Consider the following 16,081-nt stretch of genomic DNA (forward strand, 5'->3'; position numbering starts at 1 on the left):
CAAGAGTACCATGAAGCTACATACCTCAAGGCTTTCAGGCTGATAAAGACCTCCACAGCATGTATGAATCGAGTCTGGTAAATCAAAAGCATGTATCGAAATTATTTCAATGTGAAGATAAAACATGAATTGCCCTAGTTTGTTTTCTCGAGGAATGCAATAGATTCTTTCCAAAAATTCCTCTGGTAACACTTTCCTGCGTATACATTCATAACTTTTTGAGGAATCCAAAGAAACAAGTCAAACAACCACATAACATCCTTGATGGACATCTTATAAGAATAGACTAGACACATCACCAATAAATAAAAAATAAGTTTATTCAAAAAAAACCTCTTCATATCAAAAATCCCACATTTAACAAATTTATATTACAGCTTCACAATCTCAAGTGTACAAAGGCAATCTTGAAAATAAGGGATATTGCACTTTTCATGAATGTTCAACACATACTCGAAGGCAGAAGTCTGCAGTCCTCTCATGTGTGAAAACAGAACATGTACAGACACACCCTGATTGTTTTCAGCTTTGTTGCAGACCACACACCATACCTCAACACCTAAATGATCTTGCTGGTAAAACATTCAACTCCAGCATTTGAAAAGATGAGCTAATTTGAAAACACAGTGCTTGCATGCAGTCTAAAAAAAAAAGCATGCTTACATGGCTAACTCCATTATATAACCTGGAATTGTTTACAGGTCTAGGCACATATCACATCTGCAATAATTTACTGAAGTTATCTCATTATAGCAACAACAAAAAACACAAACATTTTAGCCTCTTTTGGAAAGTCATTTTGAGGAATGGATAGAAGGTGATTTTTTCAAATATACTGCATTTAATAATTAATTCAAACAAATAAATTCCTGACATAAACAAATAAACATCAGTAGCATTGCAAATAAGAAATTAAATCTGATCCACACCATTTTCTGCCTAACATTAATTTCCCGGACTGTCAGGTTTCAGTCATGGAAATAAAACTAATTTAGTGTCTGACTGATTAACTGACCTCCAGAGAAAAAAAGAACCATCCTACGTCCTTCCAAGTGTCCACATGACACATAAAGTGCTATTTGTCAGAGACACAGCTCTGTTTCACTTGCAGTTAATTGTTTGGCCCCCAGGAAACAACTCCTGTGACACGGCGGCAAAGAGCAGGTGGCTGATAGATCTCACTTAGCATACTGAGATTTGATGTGCTGTTAGGAAGTGCTGTCTCTGTGTCTTTGGTGAGGAAATAAACGGACACGGTTGCATGGACTAACCATCAGTGGATTTCTTTACTCATCATTTTCACACTTGGCAGGATTGGTGTGTGTGTGCATGTGTGCAAATCATTTATTCAGCTGGATATTTTGTAGGATCACAGCTCACGTCCAAAGTTCAGCTCCAGCGTGTTTTATCTGTTTTGGTTTTCTGATGCTTCTACCATGGCTCTAAATCTTGAGTTTTCATCTGCCAGCAAGGCAACGGGACTGTCAAACTCCAAAATCTACGAGAATGAAAAGGATAAAACAAAATCAGCACTTGCATATAAAATCTGCACATTATCTCCAAACTTACTCCAACCGAAGATATTTCCCAGCGGCAGTGTATGAAAAGCATTTCAATATGTGCGAAATATTGTCCTCAGACAGCCTTTGCTGCACTTTGTTGAATCACAAGTTCCTATAAGGAGTAGCGATCACTCCCGGCACACAGTGGCCGACACTGACTGTTTGAGCCATGTTGACATTATCAACAAGGCTCGAACAACAAGATATTTTGGGATCTTTTATAATACAGACAAAGCCAAAGATTACAAAATGGAAATTTAATTGTCTTTTAATGCAAAATGCATGAAGTAATGAACCATTTAGGTACATCTAATAGTAATAAAACAACACGTTTATGAATGTCTGTGATTTTTTCACTCCACTGCACAGCCAAAAAATTGGGTGTAAATTCAAGCTATAAATCTTGTCTCTTCTGATGCATCCATCTTATTTTACTCTACATACTGATGCCAAAAATGCAAACTCAACTTATTAAGGGATAAGGGCTGAAACACATAAACTGCTGACTACTTGTGTGCATTTCATGTTATCAGCTAGCATCAAAAGTCTTGAAAACTGCTCAAGTGAAATATGAACCGTCTCATCCCATCAGTCATATCAAACACACAGTAATTTAGGGAATATCACATCAACGATTGAGTTTCAACCACTGGACCGAGTTTCACAGTCAGACATACTGCATTTATATTCACCTGGCCGTTGTTCATGACCATGACTCTGCTGCAGCTCATCACTGTGTTGAGACGATGGGCGATGATGAGAGTAGTGCAGCTGCCAAACGCAGTGCGAATGGTCTCCTGGATGAGACGATCTGTCTCAGTGTCAATGGCTGCTGTTGCCTCATCCAATAAAAGGATCTTTAAAAAAGGACAATATGAAAAAAAAGAGACACATGCATTCATATTATAGGAGTTTGGTTACTTCGATTGCACAGTTTCATTGATTCTAATGACCCACATTATGGAATAGAGTAATTTGTATAATATAAAAAATGATGCAAATATTGCTCAAAGCAAAGTTTTTGTTTTCAATGAAGGAGAATTTATATGATATGATGTGAGAGGTATTTGAGGGGCAGATGTGTGATAGCTGATTTAATCAACCAAGGTTGCAGAAAAATAACATGAAATAAGACAACTAAAAGAAACCTTCCAAACAAAGAAAAGGCTGAAATTGTGGTGCACATGCATGGTTATGAAATAGTACTTCACAAAAATAGCTGAAAACAAATAAAATTATACGCTATATCCTGATGATGTCTGACCTCATGCTATCAGTTCATAAGCCGTACCAGCTATGGGATACAACCAGCAGGGGGCAGTGGTATCCCATGCAGTTGGTTGTATGGCAAGACTGATTATTCATTTTAGAACTGAGGAGTTTATTAACTATTCCACATGCAAATATAAACCAGCAGCATTACACAATCAGCACCTTGCTGTTTCTCAGCAGGGCTCTGGCCACACAGAGGAGCTGCCGCTCTCCCACTGAGAAGTTCTCTCCGTTCTCTGTCACCTCTGAGTGGAGTGAATGAGGCAGCTGGCTGACCTGAGGAAGGTCAAAGGGACATAAAGATGTAAAGGGAAAGCTGCTCTCGTCATGTAAAATGTAATTTACACTCCAACCAATTTGTAACTCACCATTTCTTTTATATGTGTTTTCTCGAGAGCTTCCCAGATCTCAGCATCAGAGTATTGATCCCATGGGTCTAAATTGCTCCTATTGGAAATAAACCATGATAATGACGTTCATAGTGATTATACATTATGACAATGATAAATGGACAACACTTATATATTATACTATTATACTTTTCTAGTCTCATGAAGTGTGTTTTTTTTATGCATAGAGGACCACACACACTCACAAATTGGTAGATCTGGGGCAGTTTTTAGGGTGATCGAAGCAGGGATTTAATATTATCGGTCGATTGGTTCTACCTCCTGAAATGCATCTGCCCTGGTCTATTTTACATTATGACAAGAAGGGCAGCATACTCTGATCCTGAGCTCAAAACAATCCATGACCAAGATCGATTCTGACCTGCAGCTGAGGGAATTCATTCACAAAACAGAGGTGCTTTTTTGCTTTTGAATACTCTGGCCTGTCAGACCTAGCACCCCTGTTGTTTAATTTGTTAACACAAAGCATCATTTTTCCTTTTTGTAATGGGCACACATCAGATCACCGCTGTGCACACACAGCAGCGACATCTTTCAATATCTCCCAAAAGCCAATTTCAGGCAAAATTGAAAACACAATCACAGACACTGAGTGACTAGATGGAAAAATATCCTGCTCACTTTTGATGTTCAACACATAAACTATAGCTTTAAACAGATGGGCTGACTATAGGCACTTTCGAGGTAGAGAGTAGCTATCTACCTGGTTGCACAACTAAAACAAATTTTCCATTAAAGCAGACGTATTAATTGCTAAAACGTTGGTGCTTTCTGATATGATTTTTTTAGCCAAAAGATTTTTAAGGCAGTTCAATAAACCAGTTGCAGTGATTAATAATGAAAGTAATTATCAATGGATTACCTGATAGTACCGATGAAGAGCACAGGCTCTTGAGGAATAATGGCTAGCTTGCTCCGCAGGTCATCCAGACCAATCTGTGCAACATTGATTCCGTCAATGATAATAGAGCCCCCAGTCAGCTCCACAAGTCTGAACAAAGCTACTCCTAGGGAGGACTTTCCTGCAAACACATATAGAAAACATGCTGTGTTAACAAATGCAGACACATTTAAGTGGAAACGGAAGCTGAAAAGTCTGCCGGCTGGGGAACTGAAAAGGTCAGTTGTACCTGATCCTGTGCGGCCCACAATGCCGATGGTTTCTTCAGGCAGGATAGTGAAAGACAGGTTCTTAAGCACCAGCGGCAGATCATCGCGATAACGCATCTCCACATCCTGAAAGGTGATCTTTCCCTCCGGAGGCCAGGAGGGGGCAGGTTGGGCAGCCTCAGGACTTTGTCTAGGTGCTTCGCTCTCAAGAGTCTTAGATAAGGAAAAGGTGATGGTATCTGGCATTAATCTGTAAATCTCTGTGTAGGGGCAAGCCCCCTAACTGATTTGTAGTGATTTTCTTTCTATGAGATTTTCTTGGCACGTCAGAAGAAAAAGTTGAGCTGACATTGTGGTTTGATGGCAGTTGTGTGATATAAGCTCTATCATGTGCCCTGGAGTGTGTTAATACTGCACAAGAGGTTTCTATCTTGGTTTACCACACATTCCTAATCAAATGCTCGTGACAAAAACACACACACACACACACACACACACACACACACACACACACACACACACACACACACACACACACACACACACACACACACACACACACACACACACACACACACACACACACACTCACTCACAAACACATACATTTGGATTTGCCAACTGCCTTGAATTAAAACGGTGTCATATATCTATTGTGGTCTGGTCTAGTGCTGTTATTCCAGACGTGCTGTTACACAATCCACCTTTCTCACTGTGCTAATCAATGCTGTTACCTTTATATAATGATTGATCCTCTCAACAGATGTAAAGCGAGCTTCTGTCTCTGTGAGGAGCCGCACGGTAAACTGAAACAAGCCAGTCAGCTGGAAGAGAAAGTAAAGCAGAGGGGTAAAAAGGTTAATGATTAACAGTGTCACACCAATTACTATGAAACACTCGCTATTTATGTGCGCTGCCCCCCCTTCAGCAATTGAGCAATAAAACAACTGGCAATTTACAGCCTAATAAACAGGTTTGCTGATATGGCTCCTTCACGATCTTGTTAATCGATTTCAATTCTCTGCCATGGCTGTGTCGATTATAACATGCAGTAAAGAACAGAATCTTAAAAAAACAAAAACTGGGCAATGAGAAAACAAACATATTTCTAAGACACACTGTGAAAATCATCCTGTCTGTGTACAGCAAGGTGAGAGTGTGCGTTAAAGCAAGACCATGTAACCTGTGCTAATCAATGGCTGCTTCATGCAGTGCTGTAAGACCCATATTAAGCAGCAAATAGCAGCTAAAATACTACAGAATAAAAAAGGATGAATGATGTATTTTATGAACATGTTATGTTCTGTCAAACAAAAAAAAGCCTCATTTTAATCTGCCTTTTCAAATCGATCAAGCAAACATTAAAATCAGGCAAGGTGAAGATGACGAGAATAACAATGATAACCCTGTTAGAGTTCAATGTTCCACCTTGAACTCTTATTTCCTGGGATTCCTGTGGTTATATTGTGGTTATGTAACTGCTACCCAAACAGTGGTGCAGACAAAGCTTACCACCCATGGCAGCAACCAGAACACCCACACTAAAGAATCTGTTCAGGACTAACTTAAAGGTCTCAACAAAGAGCTCCCAGTGTTGACTAAAATCCCAGTCTGATTAAGCATCCACAGGATGTGCCTGCAACAAGACCTATCCGCAGAGGCCCCACTCCAGATCCCACAGGAACCAAAGGCTCTGGGCCCGTGCTGTAGACGTTGGCAACATCCAGCCACGTGTCCTTGCCACAAACTGCCCAGACCAGTTTTCTCAATAAGGTTAAGTACACAAGGTGATCAGTGATTCAGATAAGTTTGAACTCACATTTAGACCCAAACAGTTATAGAGGCTGCCTTGCTACCCTTCCTACACAGCCTGGAGCTTCAAGAGCCAGAGACCAGAGCCATCAGTGTTTTTGCACATTCTGTGTTACTACATGAGTTTGTTTACACACCTGCACTGCATATGATATGGCCAAGCCTGCGTAGGCTGGAGGTATCTGATTGTGCATGAAGACAATGAGCAGTGCTACAGCAGTGATAAGGGAGATACTGATGAGGTCCAGGCGGATAGCCAGCCAACGCATTGCACAGCTGAAGAGGTAGTTTGAGGCCTGGTTGGTGTCCAGCAATTCCTGGTATCTGAAAAAAAAAAGAGAGGGAGAGAAAGAGAGATACCGTAAACTAATTTCAGCCAGAGCAGAAGCAAGCAGAGCTCTGCACTCTCCTGCTTGCTGAGGGGAAATATTCTGGTATGGGCTCTGGTATATTTACTAGCAGCGGAGCAAACTCAAAAACTACAAGAAGAGATAAGATGAAATTAAAGTTTAATGATACCCATAGCTAGCCTTATACTCACCTTTGGAGGAAATCATGCCCTCTTCCATAGGCATGGATGGTGGAGAGTCCTTGAAGGCTGCTGGTGATATGAGAGGTGAATGGTGATTGGCTGATGTTCTCCAGGCGCTTTAGTTCACGAAGTAGTACCCTGCAAGTGAACAATGAAAATCCTTACATTAAACTTCCACGAAATTCACATTTTTATTTAAAATACATAGCTCAGTATTGATGTTACTCTGAGCCGTTTTCACTGTGTATACATCACAGAAGCAGATATATGGCAACTCCAGAAACACATTAGAACTAATTTATGTTGTGATTTGCAGCCCTTAATGGTTATGAAAATCCTAATGAGTCAGCACACTGCAGAACTGTAAAGCCTCCACTCATCTTAGTCTCATTTGAATGAAAATTGTAAGGCATTGTGAGAAAGTACGCTCTAGCATGTGCGGGGTAAATGGTTCAAATGAATTACATTCAACTGGAAATCACAAAAGACGAGCCAGAGTACGTGCAAAAGAGACAATTTTATGAAACACGAGAGTAATGTTTGTTTTGAGAACCAACGCACGTATGTTATATTTCAGTTAAATTGACAGTGCAGCTTTCAGCCACATTTTTACTTTACTTGTACCGGCCTCTATTTCGGAGGGAAAACTGACATCACACGTTAATACCGAAACACATGTGAGGAGTGAAGGAATGGAGAATGCATCAGCTTTAACGATCCAAGAGCGCTGCAGACAAATCATGATGAAACGACGGGCAGAGACGGATAGACACATGGTTCAAAACATGGCACCAGTTTTTCTTACTTCCCTACCGTTTCCCTCTATCTGATGCTTGTGCAACATTATGAGCAGTGTTTCATACACACAGACAGCCAGACATCAGACTCACCGTTCGAGACAAAGTGTCGGGGAGAGAGTTATACTGACAAAGGTGTGGTGTCTTTCTATTTTTAGATGCTAAGACTGAATGAACGGTACATGGGAATTACACATCTCCTATGAATCATTCAGTTTTCTCATAAAAAGCTGAGAAGAGAGACGGAAGGAACATGACACTTCCTCGCTTCGAGGCTGTGATCCAGACAAACATGTTTATGCCCTGGGCTGCTCCGTCTCAGAATTCAATAAAAAGCTGCTTTAGAAGTGGGTAATTTCAATGGGAGATCTAAGTTGATGTAACATCCATAAATATCTCGGGATGTCGTGACTTTGTCAGATACAGTATTTCGCCTTGTTCAACAGCATTGCCAAGGGTCATCACTACCTTCCAGTGACAGGTGGGGATCATCTCTTCCTTCTGGGTCTCTGTTGTTTACTCAGAATTTATCACTAATTCCTGCACTACCCATAAATAAAATGTTTCTTTAAAGATGACTGAAGATGTTTAGTGATTTATTAATCACTCGAGAGACAAAAATGGTGTCAAGTCTGATTAAAGTAATCAAGAATTCCAGTTTAAAAATATCAAGCAGTACATACAGAGAGTGGGAGGGAAAGTTTTAAATGTCTGAGCTCCCTAAAACTAAATCCACCTCCAAACATAATCATAGATACTGTATATCAGTTTATCTTATATTTGTCATTATGATACAAGTCTAAAAGTCAAAAATACTCATACTTTTATGTGTTTAAATCTAAATGTGCTTTCAGATTTCACATCGGAGCAGCAATAACACAGAGACTCGTGAGCTTCTTGAGCTCACTGATAGAGGAAATAACAATATGCTCTGGTTATTTCCCGAGACTCCAGCGAGCTTTTGTTTCCCTCTGTGGTTTCACCTATATTGCACAACTGCTGAAAAAATATATATAATGACTAGGTGCATTTGCAAAATTTACTATGGAACAGATCATTTTAGATAAAGATTATCACAGTACTTCTTTCCATGGTATTTACCTTTAGCAGTCTCTCTCTATGGTCTGAAGCGACTCCATATTAAACACTACCAATTAGAGCATGTTTTAAAAGAGAGTTTAATAAGTGGAGAAGATTTTAACTGGTGGCTTGTGTGTGCTTGGGGACCTGAATTGTCTTTTACTTTCGCACCTTGTGGTCTTGTTACATAATTTCTTTGTGCAAGCTACTGTACAATGACAATAAAAGTTCTAAGTCTGAATAAGTTCAATACTGAGTTAAATATTTTTGGATTAGCAGTTCTCAAGAGTTGTACCAGTCTTTCCCCCAGGACTGAATGATCCCTGCTCATATTCGTGTATGGGAAGAATGTCTTAAGCAATAGTTTTTAGGCTTTCTGAAAGCCTTTCAAAGTTTATCTTTGGCTGTTTGTTTACCCCACACATTTTCAGTCCAGTCCTTGCACCTGATCATTTTCAGAGGAATATTTTTTGTGTTTGCCAAGTCACTTAACACTGACCTATGAATCATTCAAGCATAAAAAGGCAACAAACTCAAAGGAAGAACCAGTGTTGTGTGTACACCTAACAGACAATCAACGATAGAACCAATTTTAAATTCTATCTTTTGATATTTTGTTATTTGCAGCTTGCTATATGTGACAAAAGAAATGGCAAGCCTAGGGAACATCTTCAGCAGATGAAAGTCATGTCCTAAATAAATAGGGGGAAAAAAGCCAGCAAAGGCTTGACATAGGACCTGAGAGATACATCTGTCCCTTCAGCTTATCTACTGTTTGTCAAAGCCTCATTTGAAATGGTCACAGTGGAGGCTTCGCTGTCAAGAAGCCATTCTTAAAAAGGGCAAACAGGGAGAAACACTGAGGTTTGCTAAATTACACAAGAACTGGACTGAAAGTGAGTGGCAAAAGGTCTTATGGAGTGAGGAATCCAAATTTGACATTTTTGGTTCAAATCATTGTCAAATTGCACAGAGGAGGTCAGGAGAGTGGTACAACAGTGAGTGTCTACAGCTATCTGTAAAACAGTGATGGTGTTGGGAAATTATGAATGCAGAAAGTAGTATGTAAGTATATTCACTGACAATTATTAGCCCGAAGCAGCTTACGACTAAGTTCAACCATCACAAGTACGTGACAAGGCCTTTGCCTAACAGAAAACTAAAACTTATTCAATCGTTTAAACCTCAAAGAGGCCTTTGAAGTCTTTGAAAAGGCCTTTGAAAAAGAGACATGACAGAGACATGTACCTTTTACAAAATGTCATCACTCTAAGGGTCTAAATTTCAAACTATTTCGCACACAGAAAGGTAGACAGTTCGATTTATTTTCATGTATTTTTGGTTTTACTTCAGTCACTCGTGATGTTTTGATGAGCAGTTCTCAAGAAAGCTGCAACCCACAATCTGCCAGCTCTGCATGGCCACATTTTAAACAGGAACAAACAAACGCACACACACAGTCCTGTTTTCATATCTTAGTGGGGACATCTAATTGACATAATGCTTTCCGTAGCCGCTTACCCTAACCCTAACCATCAAAAATGAATGCCTAACCCCAACCCTTACCCTGTAACCCTGACACCAAAACCACATTTTGAGCCTCAAAAACGCCTTCAAACTCGTGGGGATCACATACACACGCACACAGACACACACTGGGGTGACTAGATACAAACTGACTAACTAAATGTAAGGCAAAGAATATGTTTGTGTAGAACAACGTGAGCCACATTACAAATGCTGAGAGGAAGTCTTAAATTTTGATATATCTAACCTAAACTTTGTGTACTGTGTCATATTCCCCCAGTGCAAAAATGGGAAAAGTAAAAGAAAAGAAAAAAACTCAGGGAAAAGAGCAAAAAGGCTTTGAGAATCACCAGCTTTCCTCCATTCTCAAGTAATTTCTCAGTCCTTGTTATAGCTGGATTTAATTTTGTTTAAAGCGTCCATCAAACTCAAAGAAAATCTGCTTAACTTTACTTTCTTCACTGCTGTCAGATAAAGGCTGGACTTTAGAAAAGTGTCTCTCTTAAAACTTTGAATTTTAAAATTAGAGACACTAAAACTGAAGGGTGTCGTTTCAATATGGGGACCAGAACTAAACGAGACGAGAACTAAACAAAATAAAACAAAAATGCAGGTGTTCTAATTAGTTAGTGACTTATCACCCTAACTTTAAAGATTTACAGTGGGCTTTTTGCCTGTGTAAGCTCTGTGTGCTAAGCCTCACCTTTACTGCATGCACTTCACTCTTATCAACTCCATGTAGAGAAAATAAGAGGCAGCTGTCAGTTAAAAATACAACTCATAGGGGAAAACAATTTACTGCTCTCCAATTACTTTGCATTGCATGACGGTATCTCCTTGTCAGTTCCGCCTGCTATTAAAAAAAAAAAAAAAGACTTTAAGCATCTGTGTGGTGGGATGAACCACCAAGAGACTAGCGGACCCGTAACTTTTGCATACTTATGAAGGCAGGAAAAATGGAGAAACCGTGTGATCATGACTCTTGGTATGCCTGCATGTGCAGCATGTTTTTAGTGTACACAAATCACACCTTTAGCATATAGTTGATACAATCTTTCAAAAGTGGATACAATCGTTAAACTTTACATGCTCATCCCTCTGGGGTCATAATTTGAAGGACCATATTAGCTACTTGAATTTTCAGAATTTCCATTTTGCCATATCTATCATAGAAAACAGCTCTTTTACCTCAAACTGGATAAGTTATAGAGGTTTTACTCTTGATTTTTAAAGCTTTAGACTAAAATAAAGTCACATTTATGACTGAAAAAAGTCTTTTTTGTTTTAAGTAAAATGAGGTAAATAAAATGACACATGTGCTGCATGTTGCTGCAGTGGTCAGATTACAACTGCAGCTACACAATGCGACAGATTACCCATTTGACCCTTTGATGACACCATGATGCATACAGCTCAGTTCAGACACACAGTGCCAATTTATTTCGGGAGTGAATTTCATGTATTTGATGCATGAAGGCTCTTTAGCCTTGGCTCAGCTCAATCATGTTGGCACACTTCATTCATTCATGGAAGCATACACCAGATACTGGGTGAGAGGTTACGCCAACAACCACTTTAGAATGACGAATTAAAATGACAAGCAGAGAATCTTCTTGCTTGGCAACCACTGCACCACTGTGCTCCCAAGCTGTTCTACTGGCTAACTCATGTTATTAACCTAACTATCTATCAAGTTAGTTAGTCAATGCTGAATCCTAAATTGAGTTTCAAAGCCATGATCATAACTGCATTCACAGAGACATTGTTAATTGTCACGCATTTATCCAAACCCAGATGGATGCATCATGGGGTACTTGGGGTTCAATATTAGTCACAGTGAAATCTACTGCTTTTTATAAAAAGCTTAAGCCATTTTGTGAGTATGGAGCAATTTCACAGTATGGAGCTGACAATTGTACACTGTCTGCATTGTACTCTTTGGACAAATAACAAAAGCCAAGATTAAAAGAAGAGTGTTGAATGTCTGACCTGGAAAGATGATTGACAATGTAGAGGAAGCCTCCCAGAGGCAGGACTGAAATGAGGAACCAGGGGAAGACAATGCCCACCATTCCCAAGCAAAGCAGCACCAGGGACAGGTTCTGCAGGAGCATCTCAGCCTGCATGGTGAGACGCACATCCACTGTGGGGACGAGAAATAAAGTACATCAGATGCACTGTGTAGAGTCTCTCTAGGTCCCACTAAGTGTCTTTTGTCAGGGGAAAATCTATGAGCAGCAAAAAACAGCAGAGTCTGCAAAAATATTAAACCCAACCACCCAAAGAAACAACAGCTCACAAATCAACATGTCAAGCAAAGACACCAGTGAAGTGGATAACAGAGAGCCACTCACTAGGGAAAATGCTCCATGTCAAATCACACTGTGTCTTGGCACTACACCTTGTCAACCAGGGTGACTTCACTGACTGAAAGCTCTCCTGGGGAAAAGGTTCACAGTCAAGACAAATCAAGACTCACCCTCGTCCATGTCCCTAGAGAAGCGGGTCAGGATACGACCCAGAGGTGTTGTATCAAAAAAGTGCATAGGGCAATGGAGGATCCGGCTGAACAGCTTGTCGTGGAGCACGGAGGCAGCCTTCACCGTGCACTGTCAACACAGACAACATGTTGTGCTTGAACACGAGACCTGACACGTGTAAACAACAACTTTAGGAACCATATGGACACATTCATTGCTTGGATAAACAGACAGTTGGAGTGAAATTGTCTGCTAGTCGACACAGTTTTAAACCTCAAATCACATCACGGGTAAATACAGTGGAACACATATGTTGCCTGAGTGTTATAAATGCTACATATGCTATGCATGTGCACAGTGGTGGGTCATGCACAGAGTAGTGCTGTCAAATCTTCATTTATAATGAGTTTCTGGGAGGCTGACATAAAGGTCATGACCTAGTGCGCATGAGACATTTCAACAATTGGACAGAAATGACATGTGGCAGCAGAGAACAAATTAATTCTATTAATGGAATATTTAACACTCACAAAGATCTCATCACAGCTAGAGGTAAAAAAAGATTAGCCATCTTTGAAAAATTAGCAATTTCAAGTGGCACACATTAACGTGGGGACCTAACCTCTGCAGCGCAGTGTCAGGATGGGTTAGCTTGAAAACGAGGACGCACACCCGAGGGGATGCTGAAATACACGAGCGTGCACACACACACACACACACACACACACACACACACACACACACGCACACTCACACGCTCTTTCTCTCTGCTTCTTTGTCTCCGTTTCTCATAGAGAAACAGACTGATATGCATGCAGCCACTGTAAGAGTTGTGAGACAGGACAGTGGACAGATAAACGGACTTGTCCTGCAAGCATTTCCAATTATAGCACTGGATCCATAAGAGCATGAACAAATGACAGGGTAGACATCCAAGCAGGAGCGCTATCTGGATATAAGGTAGAAATTTTACTCAATTTTAAAGTTCATCAGTCGTTAAGGGGACAAACCTGTGAAAGAAAGGGGCTTACCTTCACAAACACCAACCCTCTGATTGTCTTCAGCAACAAAGCAGCTCCCATGGAGATGATGTAAACCGTTGAATAGTACCGAATATGAGGGTTGAGTCTCATGCTGTTGCTCGCTATTGTTTCATTCACCGAGATTAATGATGTGTTCTGAGGGCAGATGGAGCAACAAATTACAGGCTGACAAAAAAAAAATCATTTTTTCCCCATTTGGTCTCTAATGAAATTGAGAAAAGCACACTTTGGCTCACACAAAAAAAAATCATGAAAATCAGTCCGTTCAGTGGTGTTTGCCATTCCAAGCACATTTCTCAACAGCAGCCACCAACTGCTTAGCTGCACATCTGTTTCTTTACTGCTCACTCTTGTTTTTAATTAAGTTTACCAAGGTGCTGTTACTTTTTTAATCATGCACATCCAGATTAATGCTCAGTCGGCTGCCACACTCATCCAAACACAGTAGTTATTTTTCTTTTGGGAGCCAAACACACACTACAGAGAATCCTGTATTATAGAAAACTAGAGTCATCTACACTCACCCCGCTGCCCTGTCTGATCCAGTGGCTCAGCCACCAGTTACTGAAAGCTAGGCTGCCTGTGGTGGAAAAGAAGAAGAAGATGTTGATGACGAAGACTACTGGGCCTCCCGCTGCTTTGATGTAGGCTCCGTAAACAGACCACGGGACTGCACCAGAGCCTTTCTCTTCAGCTTTCATCAGTGGTTCTAAATATAAAAGCCAGAAAAGAAGTTACTTATGAACCATTCTCATGGTAAACAGCAATTTACATGAGAAGCATGAAAACGGGCAGAGTTTCTCACCTCCTTTCTTGCTTTCCACCTTTGGGCCGACCTTGGCAACATCAACTGCACTGTCAGCCTTTTTTCCACCTACCCTCTGCTCTTTGCTTTTTAGTTTCTCTTTCACCAGATTCTGAGAGACAAAAAGGGGAGTGGGGGAAGAGTTTTGACACATGTCACCAGCAGAAATCACAACGGCCATAGCAATGGCATTGTGGACGTTATCACAACAGAGATATCGGTGACATGGTCTTTAGCAGCTCACCAGTAAATCACTGCACACATAAATAATAAAAGCCTTTGTATGCATTAACATTTCCTTGCTACAGGGCCTGCCTTTCTGGGCTTATGAATTATTCAGCTTGTAATGTTCAGTTTTATTGTGTCGTGAGGGCAAAGATGCCTTATTCAAAAAGAGTTGGCTTTGCTCCTCGTGTGCCCCTGGCCTTACCTCCTGTTGCATGCTGTTGAATAGCATGGCATAGTTGCGGTCTTTACCAATTAGCTGCGCATGGGTACCATGCTCAGCAATCTGGCCGTCCTTCATCAGAATAACAACATCGCACTCAGGGAGATACTAAAAGATACATGCATGAAAGAGGCAAAAGAGCAAGATATTAATTTAGCAGACATTCTGTGGATTTTTGAAGGTTTAAACTTTTTATTAATTGATCGTTGTAGCTTTTCCAGCAAAAAAGCAACATTTCTCATGTTTGAAAAACCAAGAAAGACTCAGTATGACAGAAAAGACTGAAATATTCTAAAAGAGCAGAAACTGCAAAAGGATGCTGATGGAAATTATTGGAATTTCACAGGCGATACTTACCTGCAGCTGATGCGTTACAAAGAGTATGGTTTTGCCTTTAGCGGCCCCCCGAATGGCTTTACTGAAGATATGGGAGCCCACACAGGCATCAACAGCACTGACAGGGTCATCCAGGAGAAGAATGGGTCGCTCACTGTAGAGTGCACGCGCCAGGCTCACTCGCTGACGCTGCCCTCCACTCAGGTTGGCACCCCTCTCGCCAATCTAAAAAGAGAAAATAAAAATACATTTTGCACAAAACTCTCCTCGTGCTGAGGCTGAATTAAATTTATTGCATGAACTGAAACTGCTGGGCATGATATTTGAGAAATCGATGTTTTCTGAGCTGACATTTTGTTGAAAAGAAGCAACAGATACCTCTGTCATGTCTCCATATGGGAGCTCTGCAATGTCTGGGAGTAGACAGCATGCTTCCAGCACTGCATTGTATCTAATGTGGAAACAAATATGCAGAGTTAGGGATAAATTTGATGGTTTAGCGCTTTTTTACTTATAACATGGTTATACAGTACTTATCCTTACTTGTCTGGGTTATACTCATTTCCAAACAAGATATTTTCCTTGAGAGAATCATTTAGGATCCAGGCTTGTTGGGACACATACGCGAAGCCACCGCTGACAGCAACTTTTCCTTCTAACAGCGTCATCTAAAACACAAAGGCAGAAGGTAGGGAGCAGAGAAAATAGTTGAAAAAGTCCTTTTCAAATTGCAGGTTATTCTGTGACATTGTGTGTGACTGAAAACTTCAGCAAGAAAAGCTGTCCTTGTTGTTATTCATGAGTTATTCAGGGTTATCTGAAGAGGAAACCTAAAGTGAGCATCTAGTTGAGCATTCACTCGAATCT

General features: G+C 40.5%; 1 protein-coding gene across 1 annotated transcript in view; it reads right to left on the reverse strand.

Annotated features, from left to right (window-relative positions):
* Positions 1-302: 302 nt before the first annotated feature.
* Positions 303-16,081, reverse strand: part of wu:fb13g09 (multidrug resistance-associated protein 5) — a 28,786-nt gene continuing 13,007 nt past the window's right edge. Inside the window, exons 12-29 of the mRNA XM_031740777.2 lie at positions 15,758-15,882; positions 15,593-15,665; positions 15,236-15,439; positions 14,861-14,986; positions 14,431-14,542; positions 14,150-14,334; positions 13,614-13,760; positions 12,582-12,711; positions 12,092-12,245; positions 6,708-6,836; positions 6,304-6,490; positions 5,089-5,178; positions 4,375-4,567; positions 4,107-4,266; positions 3,203-3,281; positions 2,997-3,110; positions 2,255-2,419; positions 303-1,498 (exon numbers count right to left, since the gene is read on the reverse strand). Of these exons, the coding sequence (XP_031596637.1) occupies positions 1,406-1,498; positions 2,255-2,419; positions 2,997-3,110; positions 3,203-3,281; positions 4,107-4,266; positions 4,375-4,567; positions 5,089-5,178; positions 6,304-6,490; positions 6,708-6,836; positions 12,092-12,245; positions 12,582-12,711; positions 13,614-13,760; positions 14,150-14,334; positions 14,431-14,542; positions 14,861-14,986; positions 15,236-15,439; positions 15,593-15,665; positions 15,758-15,882 (2,466 nt within the window). The 3' untranslated portion in view covers positions 303-1,405. The remainder of the gene's footprint in view (positions 1,499-2,254; positions 2,420-2,996; positions 3,111-3,202; positions 3,282-4,106; positions 4,267-4,374; positions 4,568-5,088; positions 5,179-6,303; positions 6,491-6,707; positions 6,837-12,091; positions 12,246-12,581; positions 12,712-13,613; positions 13,761-14,149; positions 14,335-14,430; positions 14,543-14,860; positions 14,987-15,235; positions 15,440-15,592; positions 15,666-15,757; positions 15,883-16,081) is intronic.

The sequence above is a fragment of the Oreochromis aureus genome, linkage group 2, assembly GCF_013358895.1.
Source record: "Oreochromis aureus strain Israel breed Guangdong linkage group 2, ZZ_aureus, whole genome shotgun sequence".
NCBI classification, from domain to species: Eukaryota; Metazoa; Chordata; class Actinopteri; order Cichliformes; family Cichlidae; genus Oreochromis; species Oreochromis aureus.